Consider the following 21,472-nt stretch of genomic DNA (forward strand, 5'->3'; position numbering starts at 1 on the left):
GGCTACCGGTGGCGCCGCCTCTTCCTCCTCCCTTGGTTTTTTTTTTACAGTCTCTCAGTGTCGAGGGGACTGTCAGTACTAGTGGGGCGTGATTCAAGGTCGGTGAGGTCGGTTAAAAAAGTAAAACGCGGAAGTCCTTCGAGTTACTAAACCTTTGGGTTTGAACGGTAACATACTGCAGTGAAAGCTTGGTCGTTGGGTATCGTCTGGAAAAAGGAAGCATGCTAAGTGAGGGTGCCACAGGTGGATAAGCTGTGAATCATGCGGTATCGTTCAGGTCTATGTGGAAGTAGCTTTGCCCGGCAAGAGGAGAAGGGAAAGTCCTCATTCAGCCACTTGTCTCAGCTGTGTCTCTTCGCATGTTGCCCAGAACCCAGGTTGCCACCCTGTTGAGAAAGGCTGTGTTGAGGAGGGCGGCGTGGCTGCCGGGGTGCAGCTCCCTATGGCCTCCCCTGGCTCCGCACGTCAGAAATGCTGAGGGTCAGGGAAGCTGCTTGCTTAGGATTTAATTTACATGTAAGGGAAAACTCTGGTGCGTTTAAAAAGACAAGTAGTTATGAAATTAGCACTGCGTTGGTGGATCCAGCGGGAAATGGGGACAGACGAGGTGCCTCCTGGGAACTGGGTTGTTAGCTGAGTTTGTGTAGGGGTTGCCATAGCAGCTGCCAGCAACTCCAAGTGCTCAGGCTAGACTGCAGGCTTAAAAACCTGCTTGAGATTAAGGAAGTGCCTCAGTCGCCACTCTGTGCCCAGCGCTTCGCAGTGGGACCTGCAGCTGTCGTGTAAGAAGGAGCTTAACCTGTCCCTCAATGCGTGAGTTCCCACCTGCAGCAGTCTGATCAGAGAGAAATGACAGTTACACAATTAGAAATAAAGTTTGGTTGACGGGTAACTTTAGAGGAGCTTTTATCGTTTTGTAAACTGCTTAGATCGTCTCATTTTAAATTAGCAACCAAAAGTAGAGAATTTTTTTCTTTTCCTTACTAGTCTATCATATTGATGCTATAGCAGGGAAAAAAATACTGAAGGTGTGGTTGATTGTTACAATGTTACATTGTCTGGTCATTTTCTGTATTGTTGATTTAGGTTGATTTTTGTGTGGTGGTGGAAATGGAGGATACTGTGGGAGGTGAGACTGAGTTAGGGGGAAGAGTCGAGCCTAGTTCCTCTCCTGGTCACTCTGCACAGCAGGAACCAGAACGACTGAGAGCCACACAACTTTCTTCCAAACCCAACATTGATCTCTGTCCACCTCTCATTGCTATAAAAAAAGGTAAGGGAGAAAATAATGATAAATTCTTCACGTTGGCTTTGTATGGAAAAAAGTTCCAGGAACAAAATGAGAAACCGATTATTAAGTAGAGTGTTTAAGTTCATAACAGGTACTTATATATACTGGGTGGGTATGTGCTGTTCTGAATGTGCCAGTGTAGGGACTGCAATGTGCAATTTTCAGCTTTATAAATAAATACGTACATATAAATAAACAAATGCTTTTTTTTTTTTACATATATATATGTATTTACAGGGTCATGCACAGTGCAACTCTGATCCCTTAGCAGATTTCCTGATGTTGAATCATAGTAACATGATTAGAACCATTTCTCTGGAATTAAAATGGGTAGTACTCTACAGTATGGTATATGCTATAGTATGGGATCTCTTTTGTGGAATATATTAACGGTGATAATAGATTGATTAATGAGTTCAAAGATTATTGAACGTGGCCTCGCAGTGACATCAGCCAGCTCCCTCCTAACTCTCTAACCTGATCCCCTTCCACAAGGTTGGGGAATACTTAAGCAAAGTGGGCATAAGTCCATGGGCCCTGATGGGATGCACCCACGAGCATGGAGGCAGCTGGCTGATGTCATTGCAAGGCTGCGTTCAATAATCTTTGAATGTTCATGGCAACTGAGAGAGGTTCCTGAGGCCTGGAGGAAAGCTAATGTCACTCCTGTCGCCAAGAAGGGCAAGAAGGAGGACCCAGGGAACTACAGGCTAGTCAGCCTCACCTCAGTCCCTGGGAAGGTGGTGGAGCAGCTAATCCTGGATACCATTTCCAGGCACACGAAGGACAAGAAGGTGATTGGGAGTAGCCAGCATGGATTCACCAAAGGAAGAAATGCTTGACCAACCTCATTGCCTTTTGCAATGAAATGATTGGCTTGGTAGGTGAGGGGAGTGCTGTGGATATGGTCTACCTTTTCTTCAGTAAGCCTTTTGACATTCTCCTGTTGGGAATTTTTTATTGTGCCCCTTGAGGTGAATTGAACACATATTTGTGCTGAAATATATTTAAAAAAAAAAAGAACAATACCTTGGACAGTCCTACTGCCGTAACCAGTTCTATAAGAAGTCTGCAAAGATACTTCACAAGCTGATTCCTTATATGCACTTGCACCAGCACCAGTCCTGTAAGCGTCAGCATGGAGTGCCTCAGCCCAGCCTTGGGTCCATCCCCCAGCACCAGCTCTGCTGCCCAAAGGTAGACCTTGAGCCTCACATTCCAGGATGGCTACAAGACAATGCTGTGTCTGTTTCTTATCACCCAGGGAAACTACACTCCCTTACAGGGAGTTGTTCCGTCTCTGGCATTCCTGGGTCTTCTTGTTCTCTATGCCAGATCGCTCCTGGGTCACAAATTACCACTGCCAAACAGTTACAATTTGAATTTCCACTTTACTCCTGTAAGATTCTCATAGAGAAGCTAGAAGCTAATGATGTGTGGGCTGGATGAGCAGACAGATGGATTGAAAACTGATTGAACAGACAAGCCCAGAGAGTGGTGATCAGTGGCACAAAGTCCAGTTGCAGGCCAGTAGGTAGCGGTGTACCCTAGGGGTCAATACGGGGTCCAGTCCTGGTCAATGTCTTCATTAATGATCTGGATGATGGGGCAGAATGTACCCTTAGCAAGGTTGCTGATGACACATAACTGGCAGGAATGGCTGATACACCGGACAGTCATGCCGCCATCCAGAGGGACCTCGACAAGCTGGAGAAATGGGCTGACAGGAACCTCAGGCAGCTCAACAGGGGAAGTGTAAATTCCTGCACCTGGGGAGGAATAACCCAAGGCAGCAGTACAAGCTGGGAGCTGACCGGCTGGAAAGGAGATTGGCAGAAAAGGGCTTGGGGGTCCTGGTGGACACCAAAATGTACATGAGCCAGCAATGTGCCCTTGTGGCAAAAAAGGCTAATGATATCTTCGGCTGCATTAGGCAAAGCATGGCCAGCAGATTGAGGGAGGTGATCCTTCCCCTCTACTCAGCACTGGTGAGGCCACACCTGGAGTGCTGTGTCCAGTTCTGGACTCCCCAGTACAAGAGAGACATGGACATACTGTAGAGAGTCCAACGAAGAGCCACAAAGATGAAGAAGGGACTGGAGCATCTCTCCTATGAGGAAGGGTTGAGAGAGCTGGGGCTGAGGGGGATCTTATCAATGTATATAAATACCTGAAGGGAGGGGGCAAAGGAGATGGAGCCAGGCACTTTTCAGTGGTGCCCAGTGACAGGACCAGAGGCAATGGGCACAATCAGGGGTTCCCTCTGAACACTAGGAAACACTTTTTCACTGTGAGGGTGACCAAGCACTGGCACAGGTTGCAATAGGCAAAACCTGAAACACAGGAGGTTCCCTCTGAAATCAGGAAACACTTTTTCACTATGAGGGTGACCGAGCACTGGCACAGGTTGCCCAGAGAGGTTGTGGACTCTCCTTCCTTGGAGATATTCAAAAGCCGTCTGGACATGGTTCTGGGCAACCAGTTCGAAGTGGCCCTGCTTGAGCAGGGGGGGGTTGGAGCAGATGACCTCCAGAGGTCCCTTCCAATCTCAACCATTCTATAATTCTGTGAATAATACATTATAGTCAGGGTAAAAGAGACACACAATCTGTAAGAAAATTTATAAGAAAATCAGTGCTATTAGAATATTAATTTTAGTCACAATCTCATCATTTATTTAGAATAGATTAAACAGTAGTTCCTGAAAGTTTAGTGAGCCGCTCATTAGCACTACTGCATGCTCCACTGAGGGTCCTATTTGCTGCCAAGGATGGGACCTAAATGTCGTCTTCTGAGAAAAAAAAAGGGTTGCTTTTTCTTGGACTAAAAGCAAGCTGTAGCAATTACAAATAGTGTTGTTCAGTGCTTTCAAATAATTATCTTTTTGAAGCTAACTAAAACAGTATTTCTGTTAAGGAGAGATAAAGCAATATTTCAGAATGCTTTGTAATTAAAATTTTTAAAAGACAAATGCTGGCTGGCTGGAGATAAGTTATTGTACTTAGTATCAGGAAAACATAAATATTCTTATTTGTTACTTAAATGACTTAAAATATTCAAATCCTAATTTTTATTAAAAACAAAGGCATGCAGTACATTTTTTATTAAATAACTTAAAGGGCTTCAAAAGCTCTTAAGGAAGCTTAAACAATCAAAATAAGATAGTTACACACGCTAATGATACATGTCCTGTTTTTATTGCAAATATTACCAGTCGTTATTCTTCAGATATTCCATGTGCTCAAATTGTCTTGCAAGTCCCTGCAAGTAGCAATTTTGTCAGAAATGCATGAGATTGACAATCAGAATTTAGATAAAGTAACAGAAGAGGAATAACTGGGTGACAATAGCAAGTGTGGAAAGTGAAAATATTTCAGTCTCTATTTTTTCCAGAACTGATTTCTTCAAGCTAGTACCTTAAATTGCTTTTTCTTTCCTCTACTGCTATCAGTAGGAATTGTTTGCAATTGAACTTGAGAAAAAAGCCATTATAAGACTTTTTTTCCCCCTAACAGCTTCTAAGGGTTTCTGCTGAGGCACAGGTTTTCTAATGTTCCTTTCATGTCTCATTTTCCCCAGCCTGAGAAGAGGTTGGCCAGCAGATATTAAGACACAACGTTGCAGGTCTTGTAAGTGCATTTGTTGTGCATATACCCGAATAATTAGAACTTGTCACTTCTTTTAACTAGACACAGAAAGTAAGCATCGTAGACGTGGAAGGGACCTGAAGACAGGGAGCACTGAGCTAGGATCTGCTGTCACAGGATCACATTTGACTGCTGTTCTTCCGGCAAGTGTTTTCATGCTAAAACAGGTGGTGACTCAGCTACCTTTTTTCTGTTAAATTTTCTTCTGTACAGATTATTCTTGAAGTCTTCATTGACAAAAGTTTGGCCTAATACTGGAGGGTGCTGAGTTCCTTCAGTCTCTGTTAATTACAAGGAAAAAGAACAGTGAACCACTCAAAAGTGTATGCAGTGTTAGGCCATTTACTTTCTGTGCTCACAATGTATGTTGCTGGGATTTTGGTTTCTGGGGGTTTTTTTTTGATCATCCACTGGTTAATCCCTTGCCAACATGAAAATTAATATTGGTAAAGAATACTTGAATAAGGTCGTGCTGCATCAGGGAAGGCATATGCAAAACAAAAGATCCAGCTGTTGGCATGGAAGCCAGAGATGATAAAAGACTGACATAGATGAGTTGGGACCTACATGGGAGAAAAATGAACGGTGAATCAGAAAAGATGTGTAGCTTTTAGAGACATCAGAATGGTACTGACCAACAACTACAGGTATTCAGGCATTCGTGTTGTCACCTGGTCTCAAAGAGATGCAGGTAGAGACAGGAGTGATGTAAAACATCCATTTAGAGTCTGGGGTAAGACCAAATGGTAGGAGGCAAAGGTGGACGTTGGCCAGCTTTTTGGTTTTTTAATCCAAAAGTAAATCAGGATTGATCAATTACAATTCCTAGTTTAGAGTACTGGGAAGATGATGTAATTTATCCTTGTTTCTCTGCAATAAAAATTGTGAGGTACAGAGGCACTCCAGACATTCCCAGACTCCAGATACTCATGTCAGTGGGAGCTGTGTGTAGAAGGAAATGCTCAGTGTGGTGACTTTTTTACCCAAATCTTTAGTTTTCCGTATAGCTTCTGAAGATTATCTGTTGACTTAAAAATGTTATTCACCATATCTATGTTCACACTATTATGAAGATTTAAAAAAATCCTTTGTCTACATAAAATTCCTTCTTTATCATTCTGGTAATACCTTTATATGACCTGCGTATTAAACATCAATTGTATATTTGTTCCAGTGGTGACTGATTTTATAGTGGATTTGTTTTATTTATTTCCTTTGAGGTAATAACTTGATACTATATATTAAAATGCTGGCAGTGTAGAAACAGATCTGGTCCCAAATCTGGAATATGGACATGTATAAGTTTGGAAGCTGGATTCACAAAGCTGAGATTCGAATTAGAGCCTTAATAGTGCTAAATTTGTATTGTAACCTTAGCCTGGATCCACATCTGATTCTGAGGTCCTGATCTGAAGTTTCCAATCTGAAGTGTCCATTGTAGCAGCTTTATACTGAGAAATAATTCTGGCCTAACAAGTTAATTATTACTGATCTTTTCTCTCTGCATTCCTTAGATGTAATTTTTTTATGTTCCTGCTTGAAGTAGTTTATGAAACCAGCTTAAAGATCAACAATATAAAATACAATCCTTAAGTGAGGAAAAAGAATCTCTCTATAACAAACTTTTATTTTCTAGACAACTGGTAAGAACAGTATAGTACTTTCCAGTGAAACTAGGAAAGAACTAGCCAAGCAAGCCAAAGTCACCAAAGAGGAGAGAAGAGCTCAGATAGATGAAAGACAAAAGTATTTGATATCAAGATTAGCAGATGGGATAGGCTTAAGTGAGCAGCAAGTGGAGGAGGCCATTATTTCTGATGACAAGGTAAATAGTAATTAAATTATTATTATGAAATATATTTCTAAAATTTCCAGTCTTTTGAAACTACTTCACAATTAACTACAATTGTAATTTTGTTTTTAGTTTCAACTTATAGAACAATTCTTTGCCCCTAGTGGACTTAAAAAGTTGCTCTTCTTTTACCAAGATGTATTGCAGGTATGTTTCTGTTATTCTGCAAAAGCAAAGTTGCCCTTTTTTTTAAAAAAAATCACATGACTGTTGCAAAATTCAGAAAATCTTGCTATGCGTGCCAGTGTGGAAAGAACTTGGATCTCATTGTTTAGATACTGCCATCTTGGCTGTCCTGGTTTCGGCAGGGATAGAGTTAATGTCCTTCCTAGTAGCTGGTACAGTGCTGTGTTTTGGATTTAGGATGGGAACAAAATTGATAAGGCACCGATGTTTTAGTTGGTGCTAGGTAATGCTTACACTACCCAACGACTTTTTAGTTTCCCATGCTCTACCAACTGAGAAGGCTGCAGTTGCACAAGAAGCTGGGAGGGGGCACAGCCAGGACAGCTGACCCAAACTGACCAAAGGGACATTCCATACCATGTGACGTCATGCTCAGTACATAAACTGGGGGAAGCTGGCCGGGGGGGCCGCTGCGCGGGGACTGGCTGGGCATCGGTCGGCGGGTGGTGAGCAACTGCACTGTGCATCACTTGTTTTGTGTATTATTACTATTATCATATTATTATCATTATCATTTTATTTCAATTATTAAACTGTTTTTATCTCAACCCACGAGTTTTTCTCACTTCTACTCTTACAATTCTCTCCCCCATCCCACCAGGGGGGTGGGGGGAGTGAGCGAGCAGCTGCGTGGTGCTCAGTTGCTGACTGAGGTTAAACCACGACACATCTTGGCTTACATGAAAACAGGAGAATGCCATGTGGCATGGTTTGATATTATTCTTGTTTTCACAAAAGAAAACTTAATAATGGCCAAGTGAAGTAAAAATCCAGACTTTAAAAATGATAAAGATAATTGAGGCAAAGTGTTCACAGTATTCAGAGTTTAAAAATACTAGATTAACTAACATAAGTATTGTAGGAATGGGGGAATGGTCTTTGTAAGAACCATTTTGTCTTCTCCTTTTGGTTTGAACTGCACCAACTCCACTATGGACAGAGCACTGATTCAAAAGGGTGAAAAATGATGGAATTTCTTTCTAAATTAAGGTGGCTTCATGTTCAGGTCTGTCCCATTCTGCAGCAAATATTCTTAAGCTTGCGAAACTATAACTAGAAATAAGGTAGCTGTGGTCCCCGAGATACATTTGTCTCCCTTGCAATTTTCTGAAGAAGAAGCCTCTTCATAAAAAGCAAAATCATTTGTTCAGCTTCCACTGAGTGTGTGATATCAGAAGGTGCCAAGCGATCTTGAAATTGCCTAACATGACTGTTGTGGGCTTCCTGAACTGCAGAAGACCTTCCTCAGTCCTTTCAGGTTATGCCATTGAGGAGCCATGTTAGGGTGAGCTAACTCACCATGTGGTGGTAGTTTAGGCCTGTTGGGGAGAAAAAACTGATTAATAATGCTTGATCGTCAGTTAAGTGCAAGAATGAATTACAGATTCTTTATAACCTATGTAAGCTAAAAGAACTTTTGAGCATTACTGGAATTGCCTATAGGCTGCAACACACAGAATCGGCTCAGCTGTCAAAACGGTTTAATCAGTTTTTCCTTTCACTGGGACTGTGCACGCACATTTCTGGGATGAACATGTTCTCTGACTTAAAACAAGATGAAACTAAAAATCTTGAAAGTGTTTTCTTTAACTTACAAGCCAGAAATAAATGCCCAACTTGGGTTAAGTGAAACATTTCATTTCTGCATTTACTTTTGTTTTACTTTGGTCTTTTTATCCATTAAATAAGAATCTGTGAAAATCTTGTTGCAAAAGCAGCATAGCATAAAAATAAATGTTTCTGATGGGAAGTATGAATGCCATCTCTAGCATCTTCCACCCCATTCTGATGAGTCGAGATCTCATTAAATTGACTGTTCTGTCAACAGTTTGATTTCAAACATATTAGAGAATTGGAGATTACTCAGGGGCATTATCATACATGCTTGCCCTGTTCTTATCCATTTTTGGCCATTCTTGGAGACAAAATACCATTGGCCTGACCTAGTAGGCATGTTCTTACCAAGATTTGTCAAAAATCCTTTCTTCAGTGCTGCTCATCTCTCTTTTTCACCAGCTTGGGTGCATGATGTTCGCTTGAGACTGTGCATAGGGGTTAGAAGATGCTGATTTGGGGTGGAAGTGGGGAGCCACCACAGTGTATCATACATCACACATTTAGTCTAGAAGGAGCTGTGCATTTGACTTTTTAGGAAGAGACCTCTCCTCAAACTTGAAAGAGTAATATACCTGCAGGCTTCTTCCACATTACTTTCTGTTAGATTCTTCCAAATTTCAACAGATTATTTTCCAAAGCGCGTGACAGAAGATTAGAGGGAAGCAGGTCTTTATTAGGCTTAAACTTTTTTGTTGCTTCAAATAGAAGAGGCTGTAGATACATCTCAGTGGAGAGGGACCAGTGGCAGCAATGCTTCTCAGAAAGTTTTTCAGAATGTTGTACGGTTAAAGACATGGGCAGAAAAGTAAATTTCTTTGCATTGTTGGCAGGATCTAGCTGACAATGTTCCTTGTGAGTCCCACTCACAATTACATTATGACTTTGCAGACCAGGCACATGACTCTGCGAGACATCCAGTTTGTTTCCATGGAGGAAGTTGCTCTAGGAAACACTTCAGATTTAATTTCATTATATTTTCTGAGATTTTTTGTCCTTTCTTGTTTGAGTGTTCTCTGAAAGAACAGGGCTATGAAACTGTTTACTGGGGATTGAGAGATTCATGCAAAGCTTATTCTCCAGATAAAGCCAACCTCACGATTTCTATCTGGGAATTACTAACTGATTCAGAATGAGCTTAGTTATAATTCACATATTCAAATAGGATGAGGTATTGGTGTGATAATAGCTTTTATTTTGTTAACCTCTTATTTATAATTTAATTGCTAGCAAAAGTCGAATGCATCATTGAGGTCAGATGGGTCGACGAACAGTTTGCTTCAGAAGAAGTTATTTATTACCATGGGTTCTACCGAGGTATGGTTGAAAAATTCATTAGATGACATTTGAAAAGTAAAATATTGAAAAAAACGTAACAGTTGTGCAGTGTTAAACAGCTTTTTGTAATTCTTGGATAGATACTTAAATACTTAGTCCATGTTCTCATAATGCAAGATCTCCCAACATTTCTTCAGTTGAGGCTGGAATTCACCAGTAAAGAAGTAATGATTAATTGATTTGACTATCTGAGAGGAGAGTAGGTCAAATAAACCCTTGTTAAAAAATCGCAGGTCCTAACAATTTTGTTAATGACTGCAAGTTTAAGTATTTTCCAGTGCTTGTGCACTTCTAGTTTAAAAGTGCAGTTCTTCAGTGGTTTTGTGTTTCCTTTCATATAATAATACTGCACATTACTCCAAAAATACCTTTAATAATTCCTTTGTTCCATTCAAATTCTTATAACAACCTCCTCACTGTAATGTCTAAGTATTATTCAGCAGTGTATTCAGAGTAGTCATTAAGATTTCTGATTAATTTTCTTTCTTTCCATCTTTTTTGGGGGGAATCGGGTGTACCATATACAATTTTCTTTGAATAAGACATGGTGATGTCTTCCCCCCGCCCTCCCCGATGAGCTTATATTAACATTGTTTTGTTAGAAAAGACATAGCAGAAGAATTCTTTCTTGCTTTCAGAGGAGAAGTGAAGTTCATTCCTCTGCCAATTGGACCAATTGGAATGGCTTTTCAAATTTGTTATAGTTGAATTATTATTAGATTTAATAGATTAAAAATAAGCATTGTTGCAGTACTGATTTGAAACATTTACGTTACTTCAATCCATCGAAAAGATGAAAATACGTGTTAAAAAGTATTTGGATCAGAAGGTTTTAGTAATCTTTAAGTTCCCTTTTCAAAAAAATGAAATAAATGTCATTCTAAGATGATCCGTTCTGGTCTAGGTATCTATGAAAAGTACTTTAAATGTTGGAAAGCTGAGGATATCTTGAGGTTTTTTCGGTGAATTTATGTTGGCAGATTCAGAAAGGGATTAGACCATCTCATGGATAGGTCCATAAATGGATACTGAAATGACTAGACAGGAATATGTCATCTAACAGCTCTCATACAATGGTTGCAGGTGGTCAGAGAGTAGAAGAGCCCAGGAAGTAGCCTAGCTCACAAGCTCTCCCTGAACTGCATTTTCTTGGTAGAGATGCAATACTGGACTGGTCTGCCCAGAACGGCATTTTTGACGTTCTTATGTCAGATGGAGAAAAAACAGCATTTGACTTGAGAGGGGCAGATGTTCAAATATCCTACAAACAGTTCACTACTTTTTCGAGTAATTCATTTTTTACAATTTTGTTTTCAGCACATTTTAAAGTTGTTAAGTAAATTACTTTCACTGTACACGTGTATTCTTTTTAACCATATGCATTTTGTCCTTTTTACAGAACTTTACAGGAACTTGTGCATTTTTCCTAAGGACATCGGATAAAGTTATAACCGCATCGAATGTTTCCCAGGTCAGACCAAAATCATGCAGTGTTTGCAGTGTACTTAATATTTTCTTAGACCTTTATTCACGCAACTGGAATCAGAAAAAGAAGTGGGGAGTGCTTTCATGAAAATATCTAGTTCTGTGTTTAACAGGAGTTCTTTTTCACCTGAATAATTATTTATGATAATGTTCTAATGATTTGGAAATTAGCTACTGCATAGTATTAAAAACAAGATTTTAATTAATAAAAAATCCTTATTAATCAGTCATAAAAATATAAATTTTCATGGCAATAGGGAATAAAGACCTAAATCAGGAGATTTCCTTTTAATTAATGAGCCTAAGTTATGGAAACGCTGCACTTAAATACCTATCTTTTAAACTTTTAAAATAAAGATCATACTTGAAACTAACTAAAGTAAAGTTTTCCTGCCCCTAATAGCTTTAGCTGTATATAAGAAAAGTACTTTTCCGACTTTCAGAGATACTCATGTTCTTGGGAAATATTTGCAATGGTTTTTTACAGAGAGCATCTAGATACTAACATCTAAGAATAGGCAATGTAATAAGCCTGAAATCATATTCTCAAAAATATTGATGCACTCATTTTTGTGCTGTACAGATTTTCTCCTTATTCGTCACTAATAGGTTGATGTGTTCCAACTGAGCAGGCCAAAGCTGTAGTAAGTTTGTTCTCCAGCTACAGTCATGGAAATTAGTACTTCAGTTTCTGTCAGTCACTTGCTTTATAACAACATTTTTACAAATACCTCATCTAGGGGTGCAAAAGTAATTTCTAGGCTTCCTCTTCTCGCAGTCAATCCTGCTGCGCTGCTTCAGTTGGGTACTTGTCAGAATGGTTGTCCAAACTCTTCACTTAGCTGCCTTGGTGCCTTCTCTCTGTGGTTCTTTTGTGATCACCTTGTTTTGGCAGGGGCTGTCATGTAGCTGTCGTCAAACTTCATTCTGTATGCGAGGCAATATTTTTAGATGCTATAGAAGGTAAAACAAGCCCTACTTTTCAGTCAGCCGGTCTTCACAGTGATGAGTCTTGGAGCTCAGGCTCAGACTGGTTTGGCAAATTCTGGTTTATCCTGAAGAGCTGTGTAGGACTAGTTGGAAGGAGAATCCAAGAACCCCCTAGAAATACACTAACTTGTTCCCTATTTCTCAAGAGAAATAGATGAATCTTCAGCATCCTGTGGAAAGAAATGGGTCAGCTTGTATGTTGACCTTGTCCTAGAGATTCTCATGAACAGACAGAAGTCTTGAAAGACGTAATTTTCCCTGCCTCCCACTCCCTGCAACAAATGCAAACACTCTCTTATGGGAGAAACTGACCTTGTTAAAAGCATCTGAAGGGGGGAAATAGGGGTCAGTTCCTTTCTTCATTACCTTTCTGTCTTTTCCTTCTGCTATTTTGCTAGCACACCCTTTTGCAGAAGGAAGTAGTTTAGGGGCATTTCCTTATTAAAAACCTTGGGGGATTGCCTCCCAGGGACCCTGTTCAGACATGCAAATAAACTTGGTCTTCTTCCTCGTAAGCACTTCTTCAAGCATTGTTTAATGGGAACTGTGTTTCTCTATGACTTGACTTTCAGTCCAGGGCATCTTGCTCTTTCATGCTCAAACTTCAGGTGGAACAGATCAAGAATGTTGCCTTGACTGTCATCCATAATTCCTCCACTTTTTGAGAAAGGGCTTTCTGCCTTCTTGTACTCTAGTGGGATTATAAAACTGTAATATCGTTAGGTAATAATATTCCACCCATATGTAATAGCTAATTGTCTTAAACACTCTCCTTTTACATGCAAGTGGGGAACTAGCAAGAAAAACATTAGTGATATTAATAATCAAGATAGCCAAGAATGTCAAAGCCTCTACAAAAATTCATTTGTAGTTGCCGTTCCTAAAACACTCCAGAATTGCTGTCTTTGCACAGGCAAAAGTTGGGAGTAGAATCTTCCATGGCAGAACTCAGTACGCTTTCCCCTGTATCAGTGAAGCATTCATCATGATGTAGGGAAGATCAGTGTATGTTTGTGCAGTTCAGAAGTTCTGAATGAGACTCCTTCTCTGCTAACAAGAGAGATACCCAGAGCTGAGGTGGCTAGTCAGTATGGGTCATAGTAAGCACATGACCCATATTCAGAATGTATACATTTGTAGGCAAAATGCCAGTAACAGAAAAGCCAACCAGTCCATAAATGAATAGCATTGGGAAAAGATGCAATCCCTCAGTTCTTCCAATTTATGCTTCGAGTTCTGCAGTAAAATTCCACTCACCAGTACCGTCTCTCCTTGTCCCCGGTGTCAGCAATTCACTGCTTCTTGCTTCACAGCAACAATGAACTGGAGAGAACTGTGCAACTGAGAGAGGAGTTTTTTGCCTGATACATTTGTTGTCCTTTTTTAGGCATTTATGATAGATGGACGCTGTTCCTTTAAAAGAGAAATAGAGACATAATTGTCTTAAGATTAATTAATGCATTGATGTTAAATGGTTAATTTTAATTGGTTGCTGGAGTGTTGCTACAATATGGGAATGATGTTTCTGGTGACTCAAACTTATGGACAAGTCTTGGAATTTCCAATTGAATTTTAGTCTATGTCCAATCCAAATTCAGCAGCTGAGGGGCAGTATCCTCGGGGAACCTACGTAGTTATGGACTGTATATACATCTGCCATGTGTCTGAATTTCACTCATATATTATAATATTGCAGAAGTTTACATGTGCTCGCTAACTTTTATTTCTTCCTGAAGGAGGTGAATTTTGGCGTATTTGATTGTATTAATGGAAATATCCTTCAGGGCCTGGAATTTTTCTTGTCCCAGATCATGGTACCAGCACTTAAATCCCAACAGGTAATCTAATAGTCTTTTTTCTCAAGAACACTTGGAATGAAGGCAAGTGGCTGCTGTAGTCCCCTCACATAAAACAGAGGATACAAAAAGATACAAGTCTAATATAGGCTTTTATGAGAGTCATGCAGTTTGTATATGTGTTTGAAATTCATATAGTTATTGTTTATTTTCAAGCAGTAGCACCAGCTGTAATGCTCATCACAAAGGAGGACGTAGCATAGCAGCCATACTAAGGCAAAACTGTGAAGATTTCGTTAAAACCAGATTAAGCCTGGGTTGAAAGAAGTGCCAAGTTCTTCTGGCAGCACAAAAGATCAGTCCATGATTTTATTATAGAGCGTGGACAGCAAGCACTGTATCACAGCCAGGGTATCCAGCTGCTTCAAGTTGTCCTTGTTCTGTGGCACTCACAAAGCATCACAGTTCGCTCTGTTGCCTCTAGAAGTATACGTTCAGGGGTAGGAAGTATAATAAAGCTCAGTGTCTGTCGAGAGCAATGGTGTCATATGCTGTTAACCATATGCTACCATTTTCTCTGACCCAGGAGCAGGAGAGGAGATTAGAATCTGTTTTCTCTGTTCAGAGAACGCCAAATCAGACTGAAATAAAGACGGTAATTCAGTGTGAGTGAGAGCAGCAAGATATTTTTATTTCTCGAGCCTCATGCTTGTTTGTCTCTTCTTGTCTAACAGAATAATTAAATCAATGCACACTTGAAAGTAATTGTGCTATAGTACTGATGAGTGTATTTTAAAGGGCATACTCATAAATCTTTATATACTGCCATGAATAAGGAATACCTTTCTAATGAAAAATAAAATACCTTCTGTGTTCAAAAAACAAAAGAAAGTGTGACCCTTGTTTTACTTTTTTTTTTTTTTGGCATAAATCATAAAACAATCAGAACTGGGGAGCTGTGAAAGAAGGCTTGAAGAACAGCCAGATACAAGACTTTCTGTATTCAGTGGATAAATTTGTGGGTACTTTGTCATCATCAAGACAGAATATAGAAGATAAAATTCAGCTCACAAAAGTGGATATTGATATTTATGTCAGCAACTTACAGAACCCATCCGACTACATAACTGCAGGTGAGTAATTCCTACAGCAAACACAATGATGCTGTTTATAAAATAAATGTTATGTCATTAGTAAAAATTTACCTTGAAGAATTAATTAATCTTTTCTGAGCTATATACATTTTTCTGCTTACTCTTGCCAGGTTTCTGACTCTGTAATGATAAGGGATGGGCAAATGATTGATGATTTTAATTCATAGATCTTAAAGGATTAGGTAGTTCCTTGACATATCATGCATGCGGTGGCCTATGTTCCTCCTAGTTTGCTGGCCAAGTAGTTGCTGACTGATGCCATCTACTAGTGTGTATACTCTTCACTTTCTTTGATGCTGGGGAAATCCCATCCAATATTAAGTCTGACTCTGAGGGCTGTGAGTCAAAACAAGATGTACTTATAAAAATTTATATATATACATACATGTATATGTAAGAAAAAGAGTAGTTATGTCTCTTTGAACAGTAGCTTTCCACCATTTCTTAACACCACATGGGCTTTCATAGTGAAATAATGCCAAACTAGTCAATAATTCAGCAATCCCCCTCAACCCTACATGAGCCTATGGCAGGACAACTTCCACAGAACAACTAGTGACTCTTAAGATGAGGCAGTAACATTGTATGGCTGGACAAGTTCTTTAGATCTATTTAGTAGTACAAGCTCCACGAGTCCTAAATATAATGCACCAAGTGAACTGGACTCTCTCAGCTGCTAGGGCAATCTAAAAGATGTGCTGACTTATAAATTATAGGGTTTTTTTGTGACTGTTAATAATGGTGTCTGTTACATGATGCTTTTAATGTGGACTAGGCTGCAATGGCAGAGAGAAATGTGGAGAAGTAAGCCTTTACTTATGAAATACAAGCAGAAAAATATACACATAATAGTTAATGCATTTCCTGGACCTCTGAAACATGATTCTCGCAAAACCACATCACTGTATTTTTTTTCCTTATGAACTCACTGTATTTTTAACTGTTTCCATCGTAAAGGATATGCAGTAGTAACAGTAGGTAGATACAAGTTGTGTGTGTGTGCATCTTTTTGTTACAGTCTTAATCTTTTCCTGTTGTTGGTCAGTGATTTGAATATACTTAGCTTACACAGAGTCTCAGCTTATGATTGCTAGGGACATTTCACTTCTGTAGTTAAAAATCTGTATTTATTTCTTGGTACTTATGAGACTGTCCCATTCTATGATTCTGAAGGCAGTAACACAGAGGTCACTGAGAAACTTGAAGAAGTGGTCATGATTTGGATCAAACAGATCAGACAAGTTTTAGTGGAGGGTGAACAAATGAGAAGAGAAGCTGATGACATTGGTCCATCTGCAGAGCTGGAACACTGGAAGACAAGAATGTCATCATTTAACAGGTTAAATCCCTGCATCATTCTCACAGAGTCTAAAAAAAGCTTTTTAAAAATAAATGTAAACTTTCATTCCAAAGAGAGTATTAAATGTGTTTCTTTCTTCAAAGCCTTTTAGATGAGATCAAGAGTTCAAGAGTAAAGAAAATTATAAGTATTCTTCAGGCAGCGAGATCAAAGACATTAAAGCAGTGGAAAGAGCTGGTAATTACTATGTTTTAATAAAAGTTTTAAATGAGTACAGTACTGTATTTGTAATACACACAGAACTGAACACACAATGCTAAAAATAGTTTTGAGTGTTTATGCTGGTTTTGTGCTGTGGTTATTATCCGTTTGTTGAAACACGTAACACCAATGATTCTGAAGTTAAATAGATAACTTGAAAAGAAGTCAATGCTTCTGTAATGTGTCTTTCATTAACAGAGTGGGCGCAATGGTTGTGCAGGAGTAAAGCAATGCAGCAATACAACATTTTTCTGTCTCTCTCCAGCTGTACCCTGCACAGGCCAACTGTAGAGACGTCTGAAAGTTCATCATATTGCTCTTAGAATTATTGACAGCTGGCTTTTTGTAGCATAACTGCTACTTCAGATAAATGGATGTCTGCAATGTAAACTTATCAGTCAGAATTGAAGGCAAGCCAGAAAATAAGCTGTAGACCATGTACAGCCAATCAGACTCCCCCAAAACACCAGAATGTAGATCTTCTAGCACTTAAGAAGGTATTCTACTGTTTTGAAAATAGACCCGGAAAACGGTGTCACCTTATTGAGTTTTTTATTTTGTGCTTAACTTATTTGCAGACTTTTATGATAAATGGAATTTGGATTAGAGTGTCTGTACAGAGCCAGTACAAGCCAAGGATGATGAACTAGATTTCTTTCTTCATACAAAATTGCCTCCTAAGTACTGTATAGTTCCACCTGTCATGAACAGGAGCATATACAGGCATTAGTTGTGAACTCATTTGCCCTAACAAGTGTTTATTTAAAAATGATGGGAAACACCCTGGTACATTTCAGGGATCTTGTCTAGGTTCTGTAGAATGGGTACCATGCTGAAACCATTCTAAAATGTAAGTCGGATTATCAAAACCACGCTATTGTACTTCCATCAGTAAGTAGGGAATTCCTCTAAATCACATCCAAAATGTTGCTGATTGCCAGGTAGATCTTACCAATTTTTGCATGTAAAAGCAGTTATTTCTTATGTAAAGAAGAAGTGGCTTATTTGAGAGAACTTCTGTGAGAAAATGTTTGCAAGATGGAATCATAGTCTTGTGGTAGCATGCACTTTAAAAGAGCAAGAACCTGTTCAGTAAGTTTTAACACTATTAATTCTATTTCTTTTTTTTTAATCCCTTCAGGATGGTAATATAACAATTGCTGCCAATGAAGCTAAAGACAATGTGAGATATTTATATACATTGGATAAATTTTTTGGCCCACTTGCCAAAGCTTCACCTGTAAGTAGTACTCTAAAGGCACTTAACATGAAATTCAGAAAAGAAAGGAAAGGCTTTGGGTGCTGAAAGAAAGATATTTCCCCTTTCAGTATTTAACTCCTATGCTTAACGATTAGTGGACAGCTTAACTCCTTTGGCATTAGTGAGCTGAGTTTACAGATTTTCAATAAGCCAGAGATACTATTTTTTGTGTAGGAGGCAGTTGTCATTCCAGAAGATAATTGAAGGGCATGAGAAAAATAAGCAAAAGATGATGTTTTTCCAAACCTGGTATCGACCTTAATTGTCTTTGTGAGGTTGGGTCTTACATATGGTATTTCTTCCTGTCTCCATGCTTCTGTTAGCAGCTACTCATGATTGTTTTAATGCAAATATCATAAAATGATCTTAAGCCTTCAGTTGAGCTGAAATTGGGCAGCTTCCACTTATTTTACGGGTTAAAGCTGTTTCTCTTGCAGGTAGCATGTATTTACTTTCATCCTGCTTCAAATTATAATATTTATTTTCATAACCATGTGGGTCTCAGACTTCATTTTTTTAAGTGAGAGCATGAATTTTGAAGATACAGCCAGCAGGCAAAACTGTCTAAGCTTACATGGTTCAGAAGATTTACCCATAATCCAGCTGCTTACAGATTTTCTAAATATTGTTTTCAAAGCTTGAACTCTGTTTGAATCATTGTGATATTTTACACTGCTTTTCTTCTGCAAATATTCACCATTCTGCCACATTGGACTTGACTTTTAGTAACCATACTTCTTTTATCCTTTTCTAGACCAGTCACTGTCGTTTGTTCTGGGTTCTCACTGTATCTGGCTTGCATGCGTTTCTGTGGAATCTTTCTGAGGGACAGAAAACTCTGTAGTTCAGTATCCTCAGTAACAGAGAGATTATTGTTGCCTTGCCTCCCCCTTCTGGGTTTATCTTCTGGCAAAGATCTAGGCAAAATGAGCAAAGGCCAACTTTCTTCTTGTCCTTCCTACAGCAGGCCAATTATTTTGTAGCAGCGTATGACTTCTTTTCCTCAGGTAGCGTATTCCTTTGCAAAGCTGACTACAGCACCTTCGTATACTGGAGGCCATGGCCAAAAAGAGTACAGTCTCTGTTTTTCCTCCGGAAAATCCCACTCTGGAAGAAGACCTATTCATTTATTCGTTACCCATTCCCCATTTTTTTCCTCTTGGTCATAGTGTGTTAGGTCCCCACAAATGAATTGGGTGGTCCAGTTCATAATGAGATGTCTACAAGAACAATGTGTTACAATCAAAAAGATGTTTATCCACCGACAAACGTATTCCCAGAGCTGTCACATTTTCTGTTGTGTTAATTTTTAGGAAATTCGAATTGCTGACTTTCCCATTTTTTCCTGTTGTAGGTAACAATGATGGAACATGTACCCAGTTTAATGAATACTGTCTGTATGATCTACTGTACCTCACCATACTACAACACATCAGAGCGCATGACATCTCTTCTTCTCAAAATCACTAATCAAATGATTAACACATGCAAGACATATCTATGTGAAGGTGTTTCAAAAATCTGGGATCTGGACAGGTGATAGAATTTTAATAATTTCATCTTCTTTTGTTAACACTAGAAGTAAAATTATAGATTAGTCATCCAGATTATTGAAAGGTAAATTTAAGTAGCCCCATGTCCTCCTACCAGGCACTGACTCTCATGTTAATTTTAAGCTTGTGACTACTCATTTTGTGTAGAATTAAGTACTCTGCAAAAACAAATTTACTATGTGTTGTGGAAAAAACTGTTATTGAAAAGCATGTAATATGTATCAGTATACAACACTCGATATTTTTTCCTCAAGGCTTTTTTTAGACCAAAACACACTTGAGCAATTAGAACTGGGAGCTAAGGTTCTTCATAAAGAAGCTCCGAGGACAGACTGGCAAAGTTCCATCTGAGATTTATATTTTGCTGTTAATGGACAGGAAAGTCAGTTTGAGGAAGGGGACAATATATACCAGGACCAGAATCACAATTCGATTGTACTCTGTTCGGAGTGAGGTATGTGGGTGATAGGACGGGACTCAGACTTGTATTTTCTGAGTATTCTGTGGGGAATGCTGTATGAGCAAATACATGAGGAGCGTTAATGGTGCCAATGAGGCACGTTAAATTTAAAAAGCTAGATTTACTGTAAGTTTGCTAGTTAGACTTGCCTAAGACTAGTTTTGTTCTTCCTTTCTATTGTTCTTGTTACAGCTATTACTATAGCAAGAGTCCCTTGTTTTCAGCAGATGGTAGGCACTGTACAGAAAATGAAGAACAAGTTTGCCTCAGCTCTAAGGAGCTTGCAATCTAAAACGTAAGAAGAGCTTTCAATCTGAAACATAAGAAGTGAATGGCGAGGTGGCAGGAGGAAAGAGGGATGGAGAAAAACCAGCGGTCATGCAGTGTTGGTTAGCTGGAATGACAGTGTTTTCAGCAAACCTTGTGATGCCCTTGGGTGATTTGTAGGCATCACTGCAGTTAGGAGAACTAAAGGAGACATTTCAAGGAAGGGACGAGTTAGGGGCTTTATAGCTACTTGCAAGGAGCTGCTCCCAGGTGCTATGTACAGCATAAGTGGAAGCATAGAAGAGTTTCTGTGAAACTTAACAAGTGGGTGGTGAATGCTGATGTCACTGGCAGAACAAGTCTATCTGAAGGATGAGAAGTGGAGATAGCCTAGGAAAAACACGTACTATAAGAACAAGTCAATTATTTTCATGCAAAAGGGAAGGGAGAAACCACAGAGAGGGGTTAAGATGAGCATGACATCTAAAGTTATCAACTAGAAAAGTAATGATTGGAACAGCCTCTTGAAAGAGTATAAATTGAGCAAGATTATGGTTACTGAGGTGAGAAGGAAAAGGTGTTACAAGCTCCATCAAGACATAGACAGTCAGGATGTCTGTGCTTAAATTCCAGCCAAGTCAAAGGTGACACTGAGGTAACAGGCTAGGAGACATAAAAGTAAATCTAACAAATAATTTGGATTTCTCCTGTATTTTGGCGTGGGTAAAGGGAAGTTTTCAGAAATTACCTATAATCAGTTAAGTACCAGCTATGTTTATTCTAAAGAATTAATGTAAATAAAAGTAGAATACATTTTTTTTGTTTATTCAAGCTGAATTTATTTTTGAGACATTCTTCTCATTTACTTATTTGCTGCTGCTGTCCCTGCAAAAGTTTCTCTCTGTCCCAGTTAGTGGTTTCAGTCTATAAAGTTTGACTATCATTTTAATTCCCAATGATCTTTTGGAAGACGAAAGACAAAGCCAAAGTGGAGCAACAGTCTTGGGTAAATGACTT

The 21,472-nt window shown here is 39.1% G+C and overlaps 1 protein-coding gene across 1 annotated transcript in view; it reads left to right on the top strand.

The window, feature by feature from the left end:
• Window positions 1–59: 59 nt before the first annotated feature.
• LOC103917741 (dynein heavy chain 5, axonemal-like) overlaps window positions 60–21,472 on the top strand; it is a 174,586-nt gene continuing 153,173 nt past the window's right edge. Inside the window, 13 exon segments of the mRNA XM_009324931.1 lie at window positions 60–813; window positions 1,087–1,295; window positions 4,985–5,081; window positions 6,575–6,763; window positions 6,863–6,937; window positions 9,821–9,907; window positions 11,328–11,399; window positions 14,140–14,241; window positions 15,146–15,332; window positions 16,527–16,692; window positions 16,797–16,890; window positions 18,056–18,154; window positions 19,530–19,711. Of these exon segments, the coding sequence (XP_009323206.1) occupies window positions 1,111–1,295; window positions 4,985–5,081; window positions 6,575–6,763; window positions 6,863–6,937; window positions 9,821–9,907; window positions 11,328–11,399; window positions 14,140–14,241; window positions 15,146–15,332; window positions 16,527–16,692; window positions 16,797–16,890; window positions 18,056–18,154; window positions 19,530–19,711 (1,535 nt within the window). The 5' untranslated portion in view covers window positions 60–813; window positions 1,087–1,110.

This window comes from Pygoscelis adeliae, unplaced genomic scaffold (genome assembly GCF_000699105.1).
Source record: "Pygoscelis adeliae isolate BGI_AS28 unplaced genomic scaffold, ASM69910v1 Scaffold135, whole genome shotgun sequence".
NCBI classification, from domain to species: Eukaryota; Metazoa; Chordata; class Aves; order Sphenisciformes; family Spheniscidae; genus Pygoscelis; species Pygoscelis adeliae.